Consider the following 23,153-nt stretch of genomic DNA (forward strand, 5'->3'; position numbering starts at 1 on the left):
AGAAAAACCTGAGAAAAATAAAGTAAAACATGTTTAGAAATAAACAGAAAACGAACCGAAAAGTTCAAACCGAGACAGAAACGATCAGATGTTCTGGACGTGTTCAGTCCGGACTTAAAGGAAAATGTTCCTGATCAATATCTGGATTATTAACCACACACTGAGGAGAAAAATGCCACGAACGAACGAATGAATGACTGAATGAATGAATGAATGAATGACCCTAACCCTACCCTGAGGAACAGAAGTCAAAGATCGGACCTGCCTCTCTGGTTGCAGTACGCGCTCACGACACAGGGGGGCAGACAAGACCGGTTCCCTGAACTTTAATGAGCCACAGTCTGAGCCGCTTCCTGTCGCCGGGTGGCGCTGTTTCCGCCTCCTGACGCAGAAGAAGAACGCAGAGCGCGCTGATTGGCTGCAGTCGGGGGCGTGCAGCGGAGAGCACAGATGGCGGCGGTGACCAGAAGATCCTTCAGCGCTCTCAGAGTTCTGGTGAGGAGCAAACCGAGCCGGAACCACGCCGAAACGAACCCGAACCACACTGGAACCCAACCAGGCCGCTCTGCTTTTTAGCGCCTGCGCGGCTGACGCTAAAAGCTGCTGGTGACGCAGGCATTACGTCACTGCGGTGCTAACTGAGGCTAACTGGGTTGTGATGGTCTGGGTCCGGGTCGGTTCCGTTCTGGAGCAACGGACAGCGGGTTCTGTCTGTCCCAAACCGAACCGGTGGGCTCCCCTGAGCTGCTGGTTCCGGTAGAGTCCAGTGGTTGATGGTGCATTCATGTTCTGTCAGAGGTTCTGCTGCTGACGGCTCGGTCCAGTTGGATCCCAGCCTGAAGAAAGCAGCAGCTGTTGGTCATAATGTTCTGCCTGCTCTGGGACGTGGAGAGGGTTCCGTTAGAACCCGAACCCAACTCCGGATTGATGTGGTTCCGAGCTTTCAGTCCAGTCAGTTTTTCCAGAACTTTTCCAGGTTCTGCTCGGATTCTCCCACTTTGTTTAGATTTCAGGATAAGTCCCTGATATTCAATCGGGTTTTGGGAATCACTTCATAGAACCAGAACCGGAAGAAGGTTGGGACTGGACCCGGAGCCGGTACCGGACCGCTGAGGCCCGGATCTTAAAACAACAGCAACGAGGGAAACCCTGAGATGAAACTATGACAACAGCAACAAACAGCAATCTGATCATAACGATCAGGAGGGAGTTGACCCATTGCAGGCACGGCAGTAAATGCTGCTATGGTGATGCCATGGTGTTGCCATGGTGATGCCAGATGCCCTCCCAGGCCTTGAGGGCATCTGGCATCTGGACTTCCACTCAAACGTTGGAAGTCCAGAAAGTTTTCACATCGGGGCAATAAATGAATAAATGAAGCTGCAAGATTCAGAGAGCAACTAGGAGACGTGTTGACGTTCGATCCGCCCGACGGAGGAATTTAAAACCTCAAATTAAAATCATGTTAATATGTATAAGCTGGTTTTGGGGTCAGGGTAGTTCCTGGAGGTTTTCTCTCCAAGACGTTTTCCTGAGGTCCATTTGAGATCAGGAGCAGATTGTTGTTTCTAACTGAACCGTTAATCACATCCCACTGAACGCCAGTTCTGGTTCTGACCCGGTGATTGTGGTTCTGGTTCTCTCTGCCAGCTGACCCAGCAGTACCGCCGGAGGAGTTTTGGACCCCAGAACCTGAGGCTGAGCAGAACCGAATCGGCGCCGTCCAGATGGGCCGCTTCGCTGCAGACGTCCTGCAACAGGACGCTGCAGACCACCGTGGGTAAGTCCAAACCGGTTCCGGTCTGGGTCATCCCCCGTCCTGGAGGATGCAGTTGCTATGGCGACCTGCAGCCACAACAGCGACGGCTGACAGCGCCTCTGTCCCGCAGAGCGGCGCCGACCCGTGGTCCAGTTCAAGCTGTCCGACATCGGAGAGGGCATCATGGAGGTCACGGTCAAGGAGTGGTAGGAACCAGGCCCGGTTCTGCTGGGCCGCAGCAGCTTCCATTAGCTCCTGTTAGCTTCTGTTAGCAGCCATTAGCTTCCATCATCTCCCATTAGCTCGCACTAGCTCCTGTTGCCTTCCTTTAGCTCAGGTTTGCTAATCACATGAAATCTTTGAAGTCATGTGACCTCCTGTCCACCTGGTCTTACCTGTCTCAGGTACGTGAAGGAGGGGGACAGGGTGTCTCAGTTTGACAGCATCTGCGAGGTCCAGAGCGACAAAGCGTCCGTCACCATCACCAGCCGCTACGACGGCGTCATCAGGAGGCTGTACTATGAAGCCGACGCCACCGCCCTGGTGGGCAAGCCGCTGGTGGACATTGAGACGGAGTCTGCATCAGGTGAGGTGCCGCCGTCCGTTCCGCCCTGTCCCGTCCGTCCCATCGGGACCACTAGTCTCTGACGTCCATCCCCCAGAGCTGAGCCAGGAGGATGTGGTGGAGACGCCCGCCATGGCCCGTGAGGAGCACACCCACCAAGAGATCAAAGGTCACAAGACCCAGGCCACGCCCGCCGTCCGCCGCCTCGCCATGGAGAACAACGTGAGTCCGTCCCCAGGTCCCTGTCCACCGTGTCCGTCCCGTCATTCCTGAGCCGATATGGCTGTGGCGGCTCTGACCGCCAGATGATCCAGAGATGGACCTGAGGAGTCTGTCCGCGGTGGACAGGAGGTCCAGAGCAGGTATGTGATGTCTCTGCTGCGTCCCCTCAGATCAAGCTCAGTGAAGTGGTGGGGACGGGGAAGGATGGACGCATCCTCAAGGAGGACATCCTGAACTTCCTGGCCAAGCAGACCGGCGCCATCTTGCCTCCAGCTCCGCTCTTCCAGGAGGTCCAGACGCCAGGCCCCGCCGCCGCACCGCCCCTCAGCGCCCCAGCTGCAGTCAGACCTCCACCTGCGGCCCCAAGACCCGTCTTCACCGGGAAGGACGTGACAGAGCCGCTCAAAGGTCAGACCCGTTGGACCAGAACTCGGTACCGGGTCATGTGACATCAGCTGGGTCATGCGGCTTCCTTGTTTGTCTGCAGGTTTCCACAAAGCCATGGTGAAGACGATGACGGCGGCGCTGAAGATCCCTCACTTTGGTTACTGTGACGAGGTCGACCTGAGCCGATTGGTTCTGCTGCGGTCCGAACTGAAGCCGGTCGCCGAGAGACGCGGCATCAAACTCAGCTACCTGCCCTTCTTCATCAAGGTGAGCGCATAGCTCAGACCGCAGCTGGTTGGCTAACGAGTGGAGCTGCTGGTTGGTTCAGCGATGTTGTGATTGGCTGAACTCTCTCTCAGGCCGCCTCCCTCAGCCTGCTTCACTTCCCCATCCTGAACTCCACGCTGGACGAAGGCTGCCAGAACATCACCTTCAAGGTGAGGCGGTCAGCAGGGCCCGTGTGGCAACGCATTACTGACACGGCTACATGTCGCTGACGCTGCGTCTCGGCAGGCGTCCCATAACATCGGCGTTGCCATGGACACCAGCCAGGGCCTGCTGGTCCCCAGCGTGAAGAGCGTCCAGCTGCTCAGTGTTTTCCAGGTGGCCCAGGAGTTGACCCGGCTGCAGGCGCTGGGCGCCGCCGGCCAGCTGGGGACGGCCGAGCTGAGCGGGGGAACCTTCACTCTGTCCAACATCGGATCGGTGAGTCCGCCGGGCTTCCCGACTCCAACCAGGTCCGACCCGGTCCGACCGCTCTGTGTTTCTATCTCAGATCGGAGGGACGTATGCCAAGCCGGTCATTCTTCCTCCAGAGGTCGCCATCGGAGCGCTGGGGAAAATCCAGGTTGGTTCCAGAACCGGCTGAAGTGTTGGTCCAGACCGGGGTCAACCCTTCAGGCAGGGTCACAAGGAGGCCATGAGCGCCCTCAACTGGAGGCAGTAAAACTATTCCAGCTGCGGGCGACAAATCCTCCTGAAGATGAAAACCTGATCTGATTTAATAATCGCTCAGCAAACCATCCTCAGTTTTCATCATGAAACGTGTGAATGATCTGACCCTAGCAGCCAGGTGAAACCAGGTGTTCCTGATCCGCCAGTCAGAGCGAGGATCCGTCCAGGGGGATTCTGATTGGTTCTCCAGGTTTGATTGGTGTTTCCTTCCAGGTTCTGCCGCGGTTCGGCCCAGACGGTCAAGTGAAGGCAGCCCACATCATGAAGGTGAGCTGGTCAGCAGATCACCGCCTCATCGACGGCGCCACCATGTGTCGCTTCTCCAACCTGTGGCGGGAGTACCTGGAGAACCCGGCCAGCATGATTCTGGACCTGAAATAGACACTTTTACCCATCAGCCCCGGGGAGGCCGGCCCCTCGAGCCCACGGCCCCGCCCATTCCACTCCTTCACTTCCTGTTTGTGTCTGAGTCCTTCCTGTCGCTCCGTAGCTTCCTTGTTGCCTTTGAGCAGGACCCTGGGGGGCGGTTACCATGACGACCAAGCAGACACCGGGAGATCCAGACTCATTCGGCAGGAGAACCGGACCGGTTCCCCACACCCACAGGTGCAATTCACATGACCTGACCAGCTGACCTTTCAGGCTCCGCCCCCTCTTTCTGTTGCACTGGAACTAGTGGGGGCCGCATAACCGTGGTTACGGCTGGCGTCACATGTTGGTCCTTCATGTCCCGCGTGTCTTTGGTGCTTCCCCGGGTCAAAGGTCAGCTGCAAAGTCTGGCCCGGTGGCTCTGGGACCTGGAGGGCGCAGTAGGACCCGGTTTGCCTCAACGGGTCGGGAGCCGGGCCGGTTCAGAACCAGAGCATCTCCTGATGATGGGGTGGTCGGTGTCGCCGCCCTGCTGGCAGCTCCAGGGTCCTGCTCCGGTCACATTCATTAAAGCTTTTCTATGTTTAGTGGGAAGATATCAATAAAGCTGCTGAAAACACTTCCTCTCTGGTTCTGGTTCTGGTCCAACAACAAGGAGACTCTAGTTTTACACAGACTAACCCTTGAACACATTCCTACAGGAAGCAGTTGCAGTCAGATCCTTTCGGGTCACGTGACCCAGTCTATTCTTGGCCAGCAGATCGGAGGGTTGGGTTGCAGCATGAAGGACGGCGGCAGAGCTCCAAGGTGAGAATCAGAACTTTTACTAACAGTCTGGGTTCCAGAACCGGCCAACTGGACTCTGGTTCTTCAGAGACCCAGATAAAACAGCCTGCTGGTACCGGAGGTCCAGTTTAAAACTGGATCACAGAAGCCGAGCTGCTCACATTTCCAGCAGTTTGTGGTTTTTAACCCTCTCATGCATGAATTATGATCCTTTGTGTCAGAATTTTTTTTTCCATTTTTTAAAATTCTTTTCTTAAGGCATAAAAAAGGTAGGAAATTTTTTTTGTAAAAATAATTTTTTTATTTTTATGTGATCAATTGTAATTTTGTCCAAATACAAAGTTGTTATTTGAAAAATACATCAGTAGTATTGTTCCTTTATCTGATGTCACAATATTTTTTTTACTTGCAAGAGTCGTCTACAGTAGAAGGAGGGACCGGGTCGGTTCTCATGCTTTTTTGTCTGTCGGCCATATTGTATTTAACAAAAATAATTTCTTGCATTTGCAGCTGATGGCCAGTAGTTGATGTTATATTTTATGATGCATTATTGTCCACTTCAGTGGTCTGTGTGCATTTATAACATAAAAATCTACAGGAAGCACAAGAAAATGGCTTTTAGATAGCTGTCCACTGTAGTGACCACTATGCATGAAAGGGTTAAAGGGCCAGAATCACGTAAAATCTTTCCTTCATGTTTTTAGAGTTGCTTTGATTCAACCTCCCAGCTGTTAAACACCTAGGTGGACTTAGCCCCGCCTTCCAGACGCAGCTCCTCCCCACTCAGTTCCTTCAGACTAGCCAGCAGCAATTAGCAGTGACTGCTAGTGCGATGCAATGTCATTAACGTGTCTATATGATGAGGTTGCAAATGAGCCGATCAAACGTGTTTAATTTTAGTTTCATCATCAAGACTCACTTTCTGAATCCAGATTCAATGATCAGCTGATTGCTGGGACAGGATCGGCCTTGCAACCAATCACTGTGTCAGCCCTAGCAACGGGGTCTGTTTCCTCTCAGTCACTATCAGCAGGTCAATCTCTGATTTAGGACTGGACTGGGAGCTGTGGGAGAAATGGGAGAATCCTGCAGCCTGGTTCTCAGTCCCATAGACATGAATGAGCCAGTCCGCTCATTGCTGCTATATGTCACAGCGTCCACCATATTGAATATGATCTACAGTATGTGCCATTAAGCTAACATAATTGTACCGAACAAAAATCTAAAGGCCTCATGTCAGATGTTGTTGCCATGTGGAGTTAACTGTAAATGAGCATTGCTGACATTTTATTGTACCAAAGTAATATTTCTTTTGAACTGTGTATAATATGTAATCCAACTTCCTGTCAGTGAGCGTTACTCAGTGAGTTGTTGTTTTACTCGGTGCATTGTGGGACATGTCCACTGGCTGGTCAGACAAAATGAGCAACAGCTGGACAATCCTTGGCCTGGACAATAAAAGGCCCCAAAATGTCACATTATGTCAGAAGTCATAAAGCCTCAGATGTTATGTCGGAGCCGTTGGCATGTTGGATGCAGGACGCCGTACCGACGGTCCGATAATGGCCCGTTATCGGACCGTCGGCCCTTTAAGAGTTGGTTTCCAACAGACTGCAGATCCTCCTCATCCTCGTCTGACCGCTCAGCACCAGACGGCCACGTCGGCTCGTCCGTCTGAGGATCGGCTCAGACCAGCGACACTCAGCTGATGAGACTATTGGTCTGAACAACAGACGCATCAAACCTCAGACTGTCTGTAACCGCCTACGGGAAGCCAACTGGGTCAGAATCGGATTCCTCAGCCTGACCCCGATCAGGACTGTCGATCCGCTACAAACGGCCGAACCACGATGTCATTATGAAGATCAGTAATTACTGAAAGTGTATTTTGAATTTCTCTATATATTGCGTAACCCACATGTTCATAAAACTCTTATATTTGACACGGGGCTTTATATTTTTGTTCAGTGTAAATGGACTTAACTTTATAAAGCATGGTTGTACAAAGTATTTTAAGTTAATGCTCGTCATTAACACATTCTGTCACACCTTAATATATTTGGGAATTAAAGAAAAGCACTAAAGACAATATTTCTAACTTTGTGATGTGATTAATTGTTTAAAGAGCACACTGTTATATTTGGTACAGCTGATTCTCATCAATCCTTTTTATATCGACATTAATGAAGACACACACTGGAGTGTATTCATGAACATAAAAACACACAAAAAGTAAAAGAGAAAAGTTGTACATTAAATACAGATTTATCTGTACTGCCAACACCGGGTTCAGTCTGCTGGTCAAACTGGGATCAGTCCAGTGACGTCCTGGTGGCTAAAGCCAAAGATAAAAGACAAATAATCTAACATCTTAATAGAAAATTAAATCGTGAGTCCTTCACATTTTGAAAAAACATAAATTTTTAACAAATAGGGGCATTGACTTGAGCATCTTTACAACATAGTTAAACATCGACATTTTGAAACAGAAGACTGGAGAAAACCAGTCGGTGCTGATCCTGACTGACCTCTAAAACCCTCTGGTCATCAGCTTTGTCTTGTTAATAAAACTACACAGTATGAAAGTTAGCTAAGCTAACAAAATTATAACCAGAGTGGTTTCTTTGGCCCAGTTATGTACCTGGGAAATATTTCTTGGCTGTTTAGAAGCTAGATTCTAGCCGCAAAGCCAAGAAATTCTGCTCATAAAATTACATTATTTTCTCTCATTCTTACCTGTGAAATGAAATGCTAATGGGTCAAGTTTATCCAGTTTTTACTGGAAAACGATTGAAACAACAAGAACATTAAGTATGGAGCTCCCATCGCTCTACTGCCACATTCAAAATGGCGGCGACGTAACGTTGGAGTCCAATGAGGCATCGACGAATTCACATCTGTGCTCAGCCCGTTCAGAGATTCTCGCTGATTTTCCGTTGCAGGTTGATTCATCCCAGCGTTTAAACGCCACATAACCTGAAGCACCAACAGCCAGTTTAAACTCCCAAACCGCCACCTCGTCCCTGAACGCCACTCTGGGTCCATTGCTGTCCTCCTGCGTCCTCAGCAGAGGTTGAGGCAGACGTCCAGAGGTCAGAGGTCGTCCTGTGCGCCGTGACATCATGGTGGGCGTGGCGGCGTGCGGCTCTGTGAGCTCCATCAAAGCTCTGTGGGAGACGCGGATCCAGAGACGGAAGGAGGAGGAGGAGCAGAGGAGGAGACCGTCCAGGGACGGGGCCACAAGCAGGTTAGACCCCGCCCACTCACTCCTATAGGTTGATATTATCATTGGTTTATTCCCGGTCATTCACACCCAGCGAGCAGCGTCAGGTGTCAGCGTCATGGTAACAGAGTTATGACGTCTTCAGCCCTGAGTCCTGTTTGTGTTTGGACACCTTGAATCTGTCTGAACTGGGACCAGTATGGGTCCACATACTGGTCCCAGTTCACAAGCTCCTCTGCATAAGAACTAGACCAGGCTGGACCAGGTGAATGGTGTTCAGAATCAAAGTGGGATCAGAGGTTCTTCAGAACCAGGAGCGGTGGTTGGGTTCTGGTGGGCCCAGTTCCTAACTGCTGTGACCCATTCTGGGCCAGGCTGAGTGTCCGGGTCTGGGAGGACCGGGCGGTTCTGGCCCGCCTCAGGGAAAAGCTGCAGACGGAAGATGGACGGCTGGTTCTCCGGATAGAACAAGAGGAGTGGAAGGTACAGCCCAGGGACCGCCTCGGTTCGCTGGTCCAGAACATCCCGTTGACCCATCTGTGTTTGCCTCAGAACCTGCCGGCATGTCTAGTCCGGTTCGTCCAGGTCCAGGAGTGGCAGATCCACAGAACCGGCCTGCTGAAGGTTCCGCCATTCATCTGCAGCTTCCAGAACCTCTTGGTTCTGGACCTGTCCCGGAACGCCGTCACAGAGATCCCGCAGCAGATCGGTGAGCACCGCCTGGGCCCAATTGACCCATAATGGGTCTATCCAGACCCGGCCTCTGAACACCTGTCGTGACCCGGTTCTCGTCTCAGGGAAGCTGACCCAGATCAGAGAGCTGCTGCTGAGCTACAACCAGATCCAAGTCGTTCCTGAAGAACTCGGTGGCTGTGAGAGTCTAGAGAGGCTGGATCTTGCCATGAACCGGGACCTGAAGGAGCTCCCAGACCAGGTATCATTCCAGGTATCGTACCAGGTACCGGGCTAGGTGCCAGACCAGGTTCTGGACCAGGTCCCATTCCAGGTACAGGACCAGGTCCCATTCCAGATCTCATTCCAGGTCCCATTCCAGGTCCCAGCCCAGATCCCAGACTAGGTCCCTTTCCAGGAACCATTGCAGGTCCCAGACCAGGTCCCAAGCCAGGTCTCATTCCAGGTACCATTCCAGGTCTCATTCCAGGTCTCATTCCAGGTATCGTTCCAGGTCCCAGACCAGGTACCATTCCAGGTCCCATTCCAGGTTCCATTCCAGGTACCATTGCAGGTCCCAGACCAGGTACCATTCCAGATCCCAGACCAGGTCCCATTCCAGGTACCATTCCAGGTACCAGACCAGGTCCCATTCCAGGTACCAGACCAGGTCCCCTTCCAGGTCCCATTCCAGGTACCAGACCAGGTCCCCTTCCAGGTACCATTCCAGGTACCAGACCAGGTCCCATTCCAGGTACCAGTCCAGGTACCAGACCAGTCTAGGTTCGGTCCAGTTGATCCAGCTCTGTCGGTCTCCAGCTCAGGAACTTGGTGCGGCTGCAGCACCTGGACCTGTCCATGAACGACTTCGTCTCCCTGCCAGATTGTGTAGTCGCCCTGCCGGCACTGGAGTGGCTCGACATGGGGGGCAACCGCCTGCAGCGGTTACCTGACGACATCCACAGGTAGGAACACCTGGGCTACGCCTCCCGTGGCACTGAGCTCCGCCCCCATGTGGCCTAGTGGACCAATGGGACGTGTCTGTCGTCAGGATGCAGACGCTGCAGACGCTGTGGCTGCAGAGGAATGAGCTGCAGACCCTGCCAGAGAACATCAGCAGGATGTCCAGATTGGACACGCTGGTCCTCAGCAGCAATAGGCTGAGGGACATCCCGTCCCTGATGGAGGACATGACCAACCTCAGGTACACCTGTTCATCTGTCTCCATTGACTGTTTGTCTCTGAAGCGCTCCAACAGCCTGATCAACAAATGAAAATTGTCTTCAGCTGAAGCCTCTAGACGAGCCACCCATTTGGTTCAGCTGTTGGAGACGAACATGTCCAAGACCTACAGGTCCCTATGAGACAACAAGTATGGTTCTGAGCTGCTCCAGAACCAGAACTGACAAAAAGCCATCAAACAGTTTGGCAAAATAAAAGACTTTCTAAAAATTGTCAAAGTGTCTGAGAATGTAGATGGTAACTCAGGATTAGACAGGGTAGTCGAACCGCAGGACAGATTGTCCTAGTTGGGCAATCTTCAGTGCGTCAGTCTCAGGTTGGTCTCTCATGTCTCAGTCTCAGGTTGATTCTGCGCTGTCTCTTGTGGACAGGTTTGTGAATTTCCGGGACAACCCTCTGATTGTAGACGTGTCTCTGCCTCTGAGGATGGAGGACGGCGAAGATGACCGGGAGATGTTTGGACGGGACTTCATGCTCACCTACATCCAGGAGGCCCGGAAGAGAAACTACGCCGTGCTGAATGCGCACCGACTCCACCGTTAGTACTGCCGGTTCTGATGGCATCGCCGGTTCTGGACTCTAACTCTATCTAGTAAACTGGTCTGCAACTGAAACCAGGTTGCCACGGCAGAACCTGACCCACTAACTGGATTAACGGAACCATCAGACCCAAACATTAACCTCCATGTTGATCACGGTCTAACGGTACCACTAACCGGGCCGGCGGGTTCATAACAAGGTTTTGACGTCTTTCTGTTCTGGACCTTTCAGAGACAGATGAAGACCAGCCCAGACATGACCCGGTACAGCTCGGTCCCTCTACTTCCTGATTCCGGCGAACCGGATCAGAACCAGAACCCGGTTTGGATCAAGAGACAAAATTGAAACCAGAAACTGGAGCTGATCAAGTTTGACTTTAATAAATGGATTCTGATCCACAGACTGACGTTTTATTACAGCTGCTGGTTCCGGACAGGAACCAGACCCTAACAGGTCCGGTCCAGCAGGGCGTGAACCAGGCCAGAACCGAACAAGTCCATCAGGACGAGGGCAGGGCGGTCAGCAGGACATTCTCCAAGGTCACCTCTGCGTGTGCGTAGCCAATCAGACGGCTGCTGAAGCCTCTGGTCCGCAGGAAGTCCCGCCTACCGCTGTCGATCAGCAGCTTACAGAGCCGACCCAGATGCTCCCGCTCCGCCGCCGACCAGAACCTGCAGAACCACAGGAGGATAGATCAGTACCAGGAGGTACTACTGCTCCAGAGCCTCCAGCAGAACTGAAAGCTTTACCTGCTTAGCACCACCAGCCGCTCCGCTTCTTCATGATCCTCAGCCGCTCCGCTCTGATTGGCCGCTCCGCTCTGACTGGTTGTTCCGTTGTGATTGGCTGGCGGGCCACAGGTGGCCCAGCTGGACATGCGGCAGAAAGCGGAGAACTCGGCGGGTCCGAGTCCTCTCTGGAGGAAGAACTGCTGACCCACGTAGTGACGCCATTCACAGCGGTGGTGGCAGCATAACGCCACGGTCAGGCCCAGAACCGGACCGGTACCAGTGCCGGATTCTGGCCCTCTGACGCTCTTGGGAAGCGGCTGGGTGTCTGATTGGGCTCCGGCCGTGTCCAGTAGGCAGCGCAGGGCCAGATCTGGGGGCAGAACCAGAAGCAGAACTGGGATCTAGCAGCTGAATTGGACCTGCAGGTCTCACCTGTCGCCGCTCCGCAGAGATGCTTCCCGACTCCCACCAACGGCAGCGCTTTCTCCCTCAGCACCGGAACTTTACCTGCATAGAACCTGGTCAGAACCGGGTCAGAACCAGTAATGTAGAACCCCAGAAGATGCTGGTTCTTACTTAGGTCCAGGTGCTGAATGTCCACCTGTAGCCGCTCAAACGGGTCAGCAGAACCCTGGTGCTTCCCGTCCACCTGAAGAAGGGAAAAAGTCAGAGGGGTGGGTCCGGTTCTAGTTCTAGTCAGTTTCATGGATTTACATAAATATTTATCTGATCCGGACCGGTTCTGGTTCCCTGGTTCTTCTACCTTAAAGCGGGTGCTGCAGCGCTCCACCAGCAGCAGCTGGAGGTCCTGGCTGGTTTCCATGGCGACCCCCTGACCCTCAGGGTTCTGCAGGGCCCGGTGGATCCAGTGGGACAGCTTGCCCCGGCCGGCGCCGAACTCCACAAAGCAGCGCCCCCTGCTGAGCAGACCCAGCTCCTGCAGGTGACCTAGGAGGGAGGCCTGAACACACCTGTCCGTCAGACAGGCTCCGCCCCCCCAGAGATGACCGGCTCGTGGATTGGTTCGTCTCCAGTGGTGTCTGTCCTCACCTGTTGCTTCAGGTGTTTGTGGGCGGAGCCTCCGTTCTTTGGGTCAGACAGTTCTTCCTGGAGGACGGGATGGGACAGCGTCCTGTCCTCCATGTCCTGCTGAAGACCTGCAGGGGACATGGAGTAACCAGGTCACTTCCTGGTTACCTGGTTACCTGGCAACAGAAACTCACCTTCAGCAGCTGCCTTCAGTTTCTCCACCAGAGACTCCAGATCTGCTCTGCTGCGCTCAGCCAGAGACACCTGATACACACCTTCATCATCATCATCATCATCATCATCATCATCATCATCATCATCATCATCATCATCATCACCATCATCATCATCAGCTCTGTTACCTCTGGAAACTCCTGATCTCTATCAACTCGTCCTGCATTGATGTTCTTCACATAGTAGACCTGGAGAGAGAGAAAGAGGGTTGGGTGGTTGGATGGTTGAATGGATGGATGAAGGTTGGATGTTCTCACAGGTCGGGGTTTCTCTCTAGAGTTGCATTTCTTCAGGTGCTTCTCCAAGTTCTGTTGGTCCACGGTGCTGTTGACAGAACAGATTCTGATTACCGACCCGGTTCCAGTCTGACTCAGACAGATCAGAACCAGGACTCACTGCTTGGGGTCCAGTGGACACGTGATCCTCCTGCTGCCACCGACCCCCTCCTCCTGAAACAGGAAACACGTCACAGCTTTAATGACATCACTGCTGATCAGCGGCACCGATCCAGATAAGATCTTTTTAGGAAGTAGCTACTGAATCACGTGGCTCACCATGGTCGCGTGCTCTCCGCAGAAGCTCCGCCCCTTTCCGGGGACCATCTTACAGAAGCGGTTTTTCTTCTGGACGAAGAAGCTGCATCTGCTAGGCAGAGGTGTCGCCATATTGACCCCGGTGAGGCGTTCAGGGGCTCCGAGAGCTGTAAGAAAAAACAGGCAGTCACTGAAAACAAGAACGGCTTCACAGCGGAGTGGGGAAAATTACTGCTGACGTCTATCGTAGCTCCTCTGGTGGCGGAAACACGTCATCAACACGTTTTGTAGTACGCGCAGCTCACCCTTTAGTGTAGTCCCTTTTTAAAAGTCTTCCTAATGTCATCCTGTCTCATCACAATGAGGCTAAAACAGATTTCTCATCATGTTTAATCTGACCCCTAACGAGCGGAGCTGTATCAATGAAAACACATTAATATTTGTTTCTGTCTCAAACTCTGGAGCCGGACCAGTTCAAGTTAATACCAAAGTATTACTTTGTCTTCCTGCGGAGCTCCGACAGATCCAGAACCGGACACCGAAGCCGTTTGAGGCCAGAGGTTTCTCAGCAAGAAACACGAGGCATTCAGGTGACCAGGGGAGTGTGGGAAAAGTCAGTACATGCCGGCAGACTGATTGAAGTGGAAACAGTTTCCAAGTTACGTGAAAGAAAGCAGGAATATGTTCATAGTTTCGCTTTGCTGGCTACATTGGAGGCCTTTCTTGTTATTCTGCTTGAGTTTGCTTAAGTCCACTCAGAATGCAACCTTCATTCTGGATTCAATTCCAACTGGGCCGAAATCATTGTGGTCTCTGATTGGCTGCAATGAAGCCGTCCACCCGCCTCCACAGGACTCTTCCCGTATTCATGTTTCTGACTCCTCCTACCAGGGCGGTGCTGAGCGTCAACGTGCGGAATGACGTTGGCTGCAAGCAGTCAGTGATGGCGGCGCAGCGGGGCGGCGGTCCCAGTTCTTCTCGGCCCGCAGCGGCTGCGGATCACTCGGTTCTGGTCGTAGTGGGAGCGCTCCAGCCCAGCGGACCGCTGGATTTCGTACTGCGACAGATAGAAGCAGGTGAGCGGATTCTGGAGGACTGAAGAACCGAACCGTAGGGCGGGAGGTCTGTGAGCTTTTCAAAATAAAAGCATTCGACTACTGCAGATCGGACCAGCGCGGAGACCTGGATAAATTCAGGACCCGGTTCGGTTTTTCATGGGTTTAGGTTCGGTGTGAAGAGCTGCACAGTGTGTTGAATATGAGGCAGGTTTGAACTCTTAACAGAACGTTCTGTGGTCGGACAGAGCCATGCTATCGGGGTTAGCATGCTGGCTTCCTCTATCGGAAGCTGACTTTTCAGAGTAAAGTGTCTATGAACTACAGGACTGAACCGAACCAGAACCAGTCTTACTGATTCTGATCCGGAAACATAAACTGGAGTCTGGACCAAATCTGATTCAGTAACCAGAGATGGCCGGGTTCAGCCTGGTTCCGGCTGGCTGTGGCTCGGTTCTGACCCGCTTCAAGACGGGTTTCTTCTGAATGATCAGAACACTAGATCAGCTTCTCTGAACGTCTGCAGCTGGAGGAGCAACACTTCTGTTTGTGGTCGGGTGATCCTAGGTTGGGTCCAGGATCAAGAACCATTACATCCAGGAGGAACCCAAGGAACCTCTGGTCCATTCACTGAACCCAGTTCCATGTAGAACCTCCCGAGGAGCAGCAGCTCTCAGTTTGGACCCATCTGGTTCTGATCACTGCTGTTCTGATTGGACCTGAAAAAGAACTGGTTCTGAGCCCAGGTTCTGGAGAACCTGCTGTGGTTCTGTCGCTGCTGGACAGAAAGAGGAAGTTCTGTTTCTACACACCAACTTCCTGTTTGTTCAGGAAACCTTGTTGGTCAAAGATAGGAAGAAAAAGCGATGGGTCACTCTGTGAGGAAACTGATGCTTAGCGGGGCCTTTTGTTCAGGTTCTGTTCAGGTTCTGTTTTTCTTGGTAGTCCCTGCCGCAGTAGAGACTCTCTTTCCTCTAATATCTATAAATAATAGTATTACAGAAAAACAGGACAGAAAACCCTCAAACAGAACCAGAAAGCAGATGCCGATAAGCAGCCGGCAAATTGTAACCTCCAGATTATCTGCTCATCCTTTCAGTTTCATAGTTTCACATTCTGGATCATTTTAAAGTTCCATTGCTGTGATGAGAAATGGCTCCATCAACATGCGTTCACTTGACAAGTTCTGGATTAACTCAGATTACAATAACGATGGAGGCTAAGAGGCTGAAGGCTGGTCTGACACGCCGCCATCCAAGAGCTAACAACTGTAATTAGCTTGAAACACATGCTGGTGAAAGTGAAATGTAGCACTTAAGCTAACCTTAGCATTTGGGGTAATTTTAGCTTATACATTAATGTTTTTATACTGAATAGAGCCAGTCCATATTAGTCAACATAATAATGGTACTCCACATGCTATTGACTACTTTTGCTAATTTTCAGCTTCAGATCACAATGCCGGGTTTCCACCGACGCGCATGATTTCATCAGAAATGTTCTAGTCATTGATAAACTGCAGCCCATGCAGACCCAAAGTGATTAGCGACTCCAGTTTAATTTCTGATTTCCACCCACAGGCTTTCCTCTGCCTACATCCCCCAGAATGCCGTGCATTCCTGGATCAGAATTCAGTGACATTATTAACAGTCAGACGTATTTTGAATTGATATTGATCACAAGTCTATGGTGATAGATATTGATATTGAAGCCAATGATTCCAAAGCAACATTTCTGCTCATCATAGTCACCATTTTATTTACTAGTTCAGCTCATCAACAGCTAGGTCTGTTAGGACTTGGTGATGATGGTGACCAGGTGGTGTCTCTGTTCCAGGTTTGCGCTGCTGGCAGGCGGATCTAGATGTTGCGGTTCTGGATCAGCAGCTAAAGCTCTTCGTGTCGAGACATTCGGCTTTTCTGTCTGAAGACGTCCGAGGTGAGGAACAAAGATCCTCTATGCACACGAGGTGCTCCTCTCGATACAGGGGTTGAACTATAGTGGGTGGGGCCACAGCGGGTGTAGTAGCTCCGCCCACCGCCATGAATGGACCAGGAACTAAAGTGGGTGGAGCTTTGTGATGAGGTGGCGCTTCCTGCAGGTGAGTGTAGATCAGCTGCTGCCTCAGTGTGACCAGACCGACGAGAACCAGAACTTTACTGGCCCTCCTGCTGTGTGTGTGTGTGTGTGTGTGTGTGTGTGTGTGTGTGTGTGTGTGTGTGTGTGTGTGTGTGTGTGTGTGTGTGTGTGTGTGTGTGTGTGAGCTCATGAACCGGGTCAGCTGAGTCTCTGCTGAGCCGCCTGCAGGAACATCAGGAGCGTCTCCACCACAGTTCTGGTTCTGACCCAGTTTCTGAACCACAAGACTAATGAGCAGAACTGGGTGCCGCTGTTCTGTAACCAGGTTCTGGTTCTGACCCAGGGCACGGTCCGTCCAACTCTTCCTGCTGTGTAACGGATGTTCTGTTGGTCCTGCAGGTCAGCGGACCCTGCAGCACCAGGGAGAGGTTCTGGACACCCAAGTGGTTCTGAACCCGACCCAGAGCTTGGTCTGCTCAGAGGTGAGACTCTCATTGTATCTCTGTCACCTCTGACGGACTCTAACGGACCCGTCGGTTCTGTTCAGGTCCAGCGGCTCCTCTGCGACCCGTCGCGCCACAAGCTGCTGGTTCTGGCGGGTCAGTGCGTGGAGAGCAGCGGAGAGCTGGTTCTGCAGCAGGGCGGATTCTCCAGCCGGGATCTGGCCCAGATCCTGGCCGGTGACGAGGTGAGCGGTACTGATAATTAGAACCAGCTGGTTCTGATGGTTAGAGCCAGCTGGTTCCGGTCCATTTGGTAAGAGTTGTGTCTCTGGTGCTGCAGGTGGTGGAGCTGCTGGGTTCTGCTGACCCGGTTCTGAAGGCCCGTCTCACCCTCAGCTGCCCGGCCCATTGCTTCTGGACCGACTCGGAGCTGCAGAACCTGCACGTCCCGGTCTGCATGCGGATCAACCCGGGCCTGGTTCTGCCGGAGATGGAGGGCCTGCAGGAGTTCACGGAGTACCTGTCGGAGTCGCTGGAGCCCGGCTCGCCCTTTGACCTCCTGGAGCCGCCTGGCACCGCCGGCTTCCTCAAGCTGTCGCGGCCCTGCTGCTACGTGTTCCCCGGGGGCCGCGGTGACTCCGCCTTCTTTGCTGTCAACGGCTTCAACGTTCTGGTGAACGGCGGCTCAGACCCGCGCGCCTGCTTCTGGAAGCTGGTCCGGCACCTGGACCGAGTCGACTCGGTGCTGCTGACCCACATGGGCGATGACAACCTGCCGGGCCTGAACACGTTACTGCTCAGGAAGGTGGCTGAGCGGAACCAGGAGGACGGGGATAACCGGGTCAGGAACCTGGTGTCCCCGGAGCTCGGCGTGGTGTTCTTCAACGCCCCCGGCAGACTAAAGTCCGTCCGTCCAGTACCAGGCCAGCTGCGCGGCTGTGACCAGGCGGCTCTCGCCCTGCTGACCCTCCAGAAGCTGGGAGTGACTCCAGAACCTTTGAGCAGGCCCAGCGGGCCCGCCGTAGAGCCGCTGATCCTGTTCCAGAAGATGGGAGTGGGCCGGCTGGAGTTGTATGTTTTGAACCCGGTCCGCGGGTGCAAGGACCTGGAGGCTCTGAAGCAGCTGTGGCCCAACGAAGCCGACTCAGGAGCTGCAGAGCTACCTCTGACCTGCCGGGTGTCCATCTGCGCCTTGCTGGTCTGGCACCCATCCAGAACCCAGGACCGGATTGTCCGAGTTCTCTTCCCTGGCTGCACACCACAGGCCAAGATCCTGGACGCTCTGGACAAACTCGCTCATCTGGATTTCCTGAAGCAGCCGACTGTCAGTCTGGAGGCACTGGAAGTGTCCAAAACCCAGAAGCCATTGATCCGCCAAGAAAGTCGCGAAAGTCTCAAGTCCCAGTCCAAAGACCCAAGACCCAACGGTGCCTTACAGAAAGACAGACGGATCGAAGTCCGAAAACCTGAGCTGAAGACCAAGACCAAAGCAGGAGGGGACGCCACGTCCAAGGATGCAGAAGAAAAGACCCAGATAAAGGATGCAGATCTGAAACCAAAGACCACAAAAGCTGCTGAGAAACCAAATTCAAAGAGGGATGGATCAAAGGAGGATAAGAAGGATGTGAAAAAGAAGGACGAGAAGGTGTCTGCTGCTTCTGGCAAGAAAGAAGAGGCCTCGGAAAAGAAGAAGGAAGCTGCAAAGAAGGACGCCACAAGTCTGAAGACCAAGAAGGAAGCGAAACCAGAACCAAAGAAAGACAACAAGAAGGAAGGTAGAACCGAGGAGAAGAAACCTGCAAAGTTACTGGTTAAAGAAATAAAGAGAACCGATGGAACCACTTCCTTAACCGGAGCTACTGAACAAAGGAAAGCTACGGGTAAAACCGGGAGTGTGAAAAAGGGTGGGATGCTTCCAAAGAAAGATGCCTTCAACAAGGAGACGAGTAGGAAGTCGAGATCCCAGGAAAACCAGAAGACTTTAACGGCCGAGGACACTACGGTGGAGTTTAACAAACTGGAGGATGCCAACGGGAACAGATGCCCAAAAATTGCTGGGGTGTCCAAGGAGACTTCCCTCAATGGGAACCAGATCTCCACCACAGAGAGTCCAGAGAAGTTCCACTCTGTTGAGACGGATCCGGTTAGCGCCACCTCACGTATCACCAGAACACCAAAAGGTGACCTCAGCGTGAACTTTGACCTTAGTCCAGCAATGTTCCGGGTTGCAGAGGGTTCCCCCAGAGTCCGGGTAGAGAAGACCCTGGAGCTGTTTTCTCCTGCAGACTCTGCTCCAACCAGTGCCGGACACACTCCCTTCCACCCGTCCCCTGAAGACACGCTGGGTCTCAGCAGCCCGGGCGCCCGGGGATCCAGTCTGGGCTTTGAAGACTACAACCAGACCGGATCATGCAGAACCTCGGAGGTCAGCTCTCTGCGGGAAGGTGTGGAGAACTCCACATCGTCTCAGGATAAATGCTCCAGCCTCCTGAGTCCGGCCAGGGACTCCTCCCCCACCATGACGTCCATGCCGGCGGAGGTCGGCTCCCCCCACTCCACCGAGGTTGATTGTTCCCTCTCGGTCTCCTCAGAGCCGGTCCCCTCTGCCGGTGCCTCAGAATGCGCCAACACGATTCTTCCCGGTGGGCCCACCCTGAACGGACGCTGTGGTTCCGGGGAGAATGTCCGCGGGGTGTCGGGACTCCCCTCTGAGGTTCCCCACAATGTTGACCTCTGCCTGGTGTCTCCTTGTGAGTTCCAGCACCACCCGACTTCCGGTGCCTCACCAGACCTATCCGACAATGACCCCTCCCCTCCCACCTCGGCCTGCAGCCAGGAGACCCCACCCACATCGGTCAGCGACTCCCTGCCTACCGCCACGGACTCCGACTTGCCCCCCAGCACCGAGGAGTGTCCCTCCATCACCGCTGACCTGGACTCTGATGAAGACTCCGGCTTCCTCCGTCAGGCCAGTGATCTTCCCAGTCAGCACTTCCTGCGGCGTACGGGACTCGACCCGCCACCTGCACCGGTTAAAGACCTGCCCCCTCTGCCGCTGCAGCGTGGCGCCTGCATGGCCGACCCCGAGGCTGACCACGCCCTTAAGGCGTCCAGCGCCAGAAAGAAGCCTCTGCAGAGAACCACGTCAGGAAGCAGCCGGTCCAAAGCCGGTTCCCCCGGCTCCCTGAGGACCGGCCTCAACTCCAGACCTTCGTCACGGAGTTTGCCTGGTGGATCCAAGGTCATGCCTTCAAGACCGTCAGGTAGACGAAGTCCTGGGAGTCTTTAGATGGTTTCAGCCTGATCTCTGGACAAACCAGAACCAGACAAGGAGTCAGTTTCTGATTGGAGCCTTTAGCCTCCAATCAGAAAGTCTGTTTCTTCTTTCGGTTATGTTCCTGCAGGAAACAGGCGTTTATCCTCAGCTATTTTTCAGTTTACTTTAGATCATATTTAGGTCATATTTAAATCGCACATGATGAATGTTATATGACTTCTGGTAATGTTTGGTTATCTTAATGTTTAACTCTCTGGATGTCGACTAATTTCTCCTTTAGGATCAATAAAGTAGAATCTGATTCCCACTCGGCAATCTGATGGTTTAGAACAGCGGTCCTCAACCTTTCTAGTCGCACGGACCGGTCGGCCCTTCGCAATTTTGCTGCGGACCGGGGGGCAGTACAGTGAACCCTTTTTTTTTTTTTACAATTATTATACAATAAAATACTCCATAATGCATTGAAACCAAAGAACAAAACCTTTTTACAGGCCCAAACATTTGTTTAACAAATAAATAGTACTGTGTAAACATCTTTTTTTTTTTTTTACAAATAACTACTGTACTGTGAAATAATCATTTTAATATGAACTGAAGGCGGATTCCCTGCCCGAATTGCGGAGATCAGCGCCGCCCCACCGCGACCCGAGTTATTGGATTAGAACGGGAGAAAATAAAAAATTATTATGAAAAAAAACAAAACAAAGTACAGTAGGACAAATAGTGACTATCATGTATTTCACTGCTCTCTGACTGAGCCGCTGCAGCCTGACTTCGCTCTGTAGCGGTTTTTCTTCTAAAGCCCGCGGTGCAGGTGGGTTTCTTCGAGAGAAGAACATAGTTATCGGTAGCTGCTGTCGCTCTTTGTTCTTCTGGGCAAAAAGATTCTTATAAACCGACATGCCACCATCGATTACGTTAAATCTGGCAAGCTGTTTTACGTAGGTGTACATATTAAACCGCAACGTTGTTGACACACCGGTAGAGAAGAAGCAGAGAGACTGTTTAGCCAATCAGAATGCAGAACACAATGCACGATGCAAATCCGCGAAGCAGCGAGACCGTGAAAGGTGAACCGGGAAATAGCGAGGGTTCACTGTACTCTGATGTTGTTTTGTTACTCATTCTGCTGCAAGTTGGCTCAATTTTGACGCGCAAGACGTAACTGGTAAAATCCGGTTTAAGATTTTCAAAATAAAAGTAGTTCATCATTTCTTGCGCGGCCCGGTACCAATTGGTCCGCGGACCGGTGGTTGGGGACCACTGGTTTAGAAAATCCCTTTGGCTCCCTCTGCTGGTCTCTGACTGACACATCCTCACCTGCTCTATCTCACCTGTTGACCAAAATGCTGCTTCCTTCATGCCAGGTTCTGCTGGTCCTGAAGGTCCTGTGGTTTACGTGGACCTGGCTTACCTGCCGTCTGGCTCCGCCTCCTCCACCGTCGACCACGGCCTGTTCAAACGCCTGCGTGCTTCGTATTACATCATCAGCGGCGACGACCCGGCGAAGGAGGCGGCGATGAGGAGGATCCTAGACGGCCTGCTGGCGGGGAAGAGCACCTGGCCCGACGATCCGGTGGGTGGCGCCTTCCCGAACTTCCTCTCCTCCAGATTGGACCTGCCCTCTGATCCGTCTCTCCCCCTGACTTACAGGTGACCCTCATCCCCACCTTTGACTCGCTGGCCATGCACGAGTGGTACCAGGAGACGCACGAGCGGCAGCAGCAGCTGGCGGTGACGGTGCTGGGCAGCAACAGCACCGTCGCCATGCAGGACGAGACCTTCCCCGCCTGCAAGGTGGAGTTCTGAGCCGGGCTCCGCCCACCTCCCGGCAGGACGCAGCCGCTGTACCAGTTAGAAACGTTTGCTCGCTACTTTCCTCACCAGTGTGACATCATTGTGGTCTCCCCCAGGACCCACTGGAACAGAACCAGCAGCTAGAACCCATCCTGTGGATCGGAACCTGGATGGTTGAGACGTTTTGACTAAAACGGTTCGGATTAAAATTAGCATTAAACGCTACGATTAGCCCGCCGCTCAGTGTCAGCATTATGTTAAAATCTTGTTCCTCAGTCATCGACATAATCACCAGGTAGCCGCACCGTTTCCACGGCAACGCCGCTGACGCCACAAAATGCTACGTATATCACACGCACCACTTTCACCACAGGAGCAGAGGTGAAAGGTCGTAAAGAAACATAAAAAACATCGTAAAGAATCATCGGACCAAATCGTAACGAAACATTGTAAAAAACCGTTGACACATTAAAATTAAACACTGTAAAGAAATGTAGGAAGGAAACACAGGAAGATGCAGACGGAAGGAAAACCCAACTGAATAGCCATGCTAATGCTAAAGCTAGTGCTAAGCTAGCGACCATTCGTCATCGTGAAGAGCAGAACTTTAGTTTAGAAGTTTAAGCCAATAAGCTGCTGCGCTGATCCAGCTCTGCTAGTTCTGCTTGTTCCAATGCCAACATTAATATTCACGGCCATGCTGGTTCTGCTACGGTTCTGGTTCCGGCCGACCCAGTCGATCCTGGGTCTTCATCTGCTGATGAACTGGGACTCTGGTTCTGACCTGTCAACTTCTGAACAGAACCCAGTAATCATGGTTGTGCTGCGGTTCTGAAAGTCTCAGGTTCTGTTGGCGGTTCTGTTCCTCCTGAAGGTTCTGACCCGGTAGGCGGATGAACTGTTTTCTGGTCGGTTCTGATGCCTCCCCAGGTTCCGTCCACGCTGCCGCCGGCTGCAGCAGCAGTGCATCCTGGGAGCTGTAGTCAGTGTTTCTGCCTGTTTAAATGAATCCTGACTGAATTCACCTATTTATTTAATTTAACTGTGATGTCACAAAGTGTCCTTTAGGGCGGCGCCGTCCGTCCGAGCCGCTTGCCGCCTCTTAAAGCCACAGAATGTTTTTATGCTCCTGATGGAACCAGAACCTGCTAATGTGGTTCTGGAGTGCCGTTGGGTCCTTTAGCTCCGCCCCCTCACCTGTCTGCTTCCTGGAACACTAAGGATGGCCTTTCAGAATAAAAGTAGCTGTTGAACAG

The 23,153-nt window shown here is 52.6% G+C and overlaps 4 protein-coding genes across 6 annotated transcripts; 3 read left to right on the plus strand and 1 right to left on the minus strand.

Annotated features, from left to right (window-relative positions):
- Positions 1–389: 389 nt before the first annotated feature.
- dbt (dihydrolipoamide branched chain transacylase E2) lies at positions 390–4,875 on the plus strand. The gene is made up of 11 exons (XM_005813336.3): positions 390–495; positions 1,651–1,780; positions 1,890–1,965; positions 2,164–2,345; positions 2,422–2,546; positions 2,717–2,954; positions 3,034–3,200; positions 3,293–3,370; positions 3,447–3,638; positions 3,709–3,780; positions 4,101–4,875. The coding sequence occupies exons 1-11, from the start codon at positions 451–453 to the stop codon at positions 4,266–4,268; spliced, it is 1,473 nt and encodes a 490-aa protein (XP_005813393.1). The 5' UTR covers positions 390–450; the 3' UTR covers positions 4,269–4,875.
- A 99-nt stretch (positions 4,876–4,974) lies between these two features.
- lrrc39 (leucine rich repeat containing 39) lies at positions 4,975–11,119 on the plus strand. Of its 3 annotated transcripts, none has more exons than XM_023339089.1 (9): positions 4,975–5,063; positions 7,985–8,289; positions 8,640–8,748; positions 8,818–8,974; positions 9,063–9,211; positions 9,757–9,902; positions 9,989–10,141; positions 10,551–10,717; positions 10,951–11,119. In XM_023339089.1, the coding sequence occupies exons 2-9, from the start codon at positions 8,165–8,167 to the stop codon at positions 11,007–11,009; spliced, it is 1,065 nt and encodes a 354-aa protein (XP_023194857.1). In that variant the 5' UTR covers positions 4,975–5,063; positions 7,985–8,164; the 3' UTR covers positions 11,010–11,119. The 3 variants fall into 3 exon arrangements, with proteins under 3 accessions (XP_023194857.1, XP_005813405.2, XP_023194858.1); XM_005813348.2 differs by having other exon boundaries at positions 9,063–9,199; XM_023339090.1 differs by lacking the exons at positions 10,551–10,717; positions 10,951–11,119 and adding an exon at positions 10,225–10,542.
- trmt13 (tRNA methyltransferase 13 homolog) lies at positions 11,079–13,836 on the minus strand. Its single transcript, XM_023339085.1, has 12 exons — positions 13,744–13,836; positions 13,268–13,413; positions 13,110–13,162; positions 12,971–13,037; positions 12,842–12,901; positions 12,674–12,743; positions 12,501–12,607; positions 12,214–12,411; positions 12,027–12,099; positions 11,883–11,957; positions 11,469–11,820; positions 11,079–11,390 (listed from the first exon to the last, which is right to left on the minus strand). The coding sequence occupies exons 2-12, from the start codon at positions 13,376–13,378 to the stop codon at positions 11,219–11,221; spliced, it is 1,338 nt and encodes a 445-aa protein (XP_023194853.1). The 5' UTR covers positions 13,379–13,413; positions 13,744–13,836; the 3' UTR covers positions 11,079–11,218.
- Positions 13,837–13,972: 136 nt separating this feature from the next.
- Positions 13,973–23,152, plus strand: LOC102234473 (microtubule-associated protein 1S-like). The gene is made up of 7 exons (XM_023339078.1): positions 13,973–14,322; positions 16,138–16,239; positions 16,780–16,862; positions 16,928–17,068; positions 17,164–20,086; positions 21,468–21,676; positions 21,754–23,152. The coding sequence occupies exons 1-7, from the start codon at positions 14,073–14,075 to the stop codon at positions 21,907–21,909; spliced, it is 3,864 nt and encodes a 1,287-aa protein (XP_023194846.1). The 5' UTR covers positions 13,973–14,072; the 3' UTR covers positions 21,910–23,152.
- Position 23,153: the final 1 nt, after the last annotated feature.

Source organism: Xiphophorus maculatus, chromosome 9, assembly GCF_002775205.1.
Source record: "Xiphophorus maculatus strain JP 163 A chromosome 9, X_maculatus-5.0-male, whole genome shotgun sequence".
Classification (NCBI taxonomy): domain Eukaryota; kingdom Metazoa; phylum Chordata; class Actinopteri; order Cyprinodontiformes; family Poeciliidae; genus Xiphophorus; species Xiphophorus maculatus.

Coding starts and splice junctions, on each gene's coding strand:
- dbt (XM_005813336.3), top strand. CDS start 451: ATGGCGGCGGTGACCAGAAGATCCTTCAGCGCTCTCAGAGTTCTG. Junction 496..1,650: donor TCAGCGCTCTCAGAGTTCTG/GTGAGGAGCAAA, acceptor TCTCTCTGCCAG/CTGACCCAGCAGTACCGCCG. Junction 1,781..1,889: donor GACGCTGCAGACCACCGTGG/GTAAGTCCAAAC, acceptor TCTGTCCCGCAG/AGCGGCGCCGACCCGTGGTC.
- lrrc39 (XM_023339089.1), top strand. CDS start 8,165: ATGGTGGGCGTGGCGGCGTGCGGCTCTGTGAGCTCCATCAAAGCTCTG. Junction 8,975..9,062: donor AGAGATCCCGCAGCAGATCG/GTGAGCACCGCC, acceptor TTCTCGTCTCAG/GGAAGCTGACCCAGATCAGA. Junction 9,903..9,988: donor TTACCTGACGACATCCACAG/GTAGGAACACCT, acceptor GTCTGTCGTCAG/GATGCAGACGCTGCAGACGC.
- trmt13 (XM_023339085.1), bottom strand. CDS start 13,378: ATGGCGACACCTCTGCCTAGCAGATGCAGCTTCTTCGTCCAGAAGAAA. Junction 12,744..12,841: donor GAGATCAGGAGTTTCCAGAG/GTAACAGAGCTG, acceptor GGTGTGTATCAG/GTGTCTCTGGCTGAGCGCAG. Junction 12,100..12,213: donor GCTGCAGCACCCGCTTTAAG/GTAGAAGAACCA, acceptor TCCCTTCTTCAG/GTGGACGGGAAGCACCAGGG.
- LOC102234473 (XM_023339078.1), top strand. CDS start 14,073: ATGAAGCCGTCCACCCGCCTCCACAGGACTCTTCCCGTATTCATGTTT. Junction 17,069..17,163: donor AGATCCTGGCCGGTGACGAG/GTGAGCGGTACT, acceptor CTGGTGCTGCAG/GTGGTGGAGCTGCTGGGTTC. Junction 21,677..21,753: donor GCACCTGGCCCGACGATCCG/GTGGGTGGCGCC, acceptor CCTGACTTACAG/GTGACCCTCATCCCCACCTT.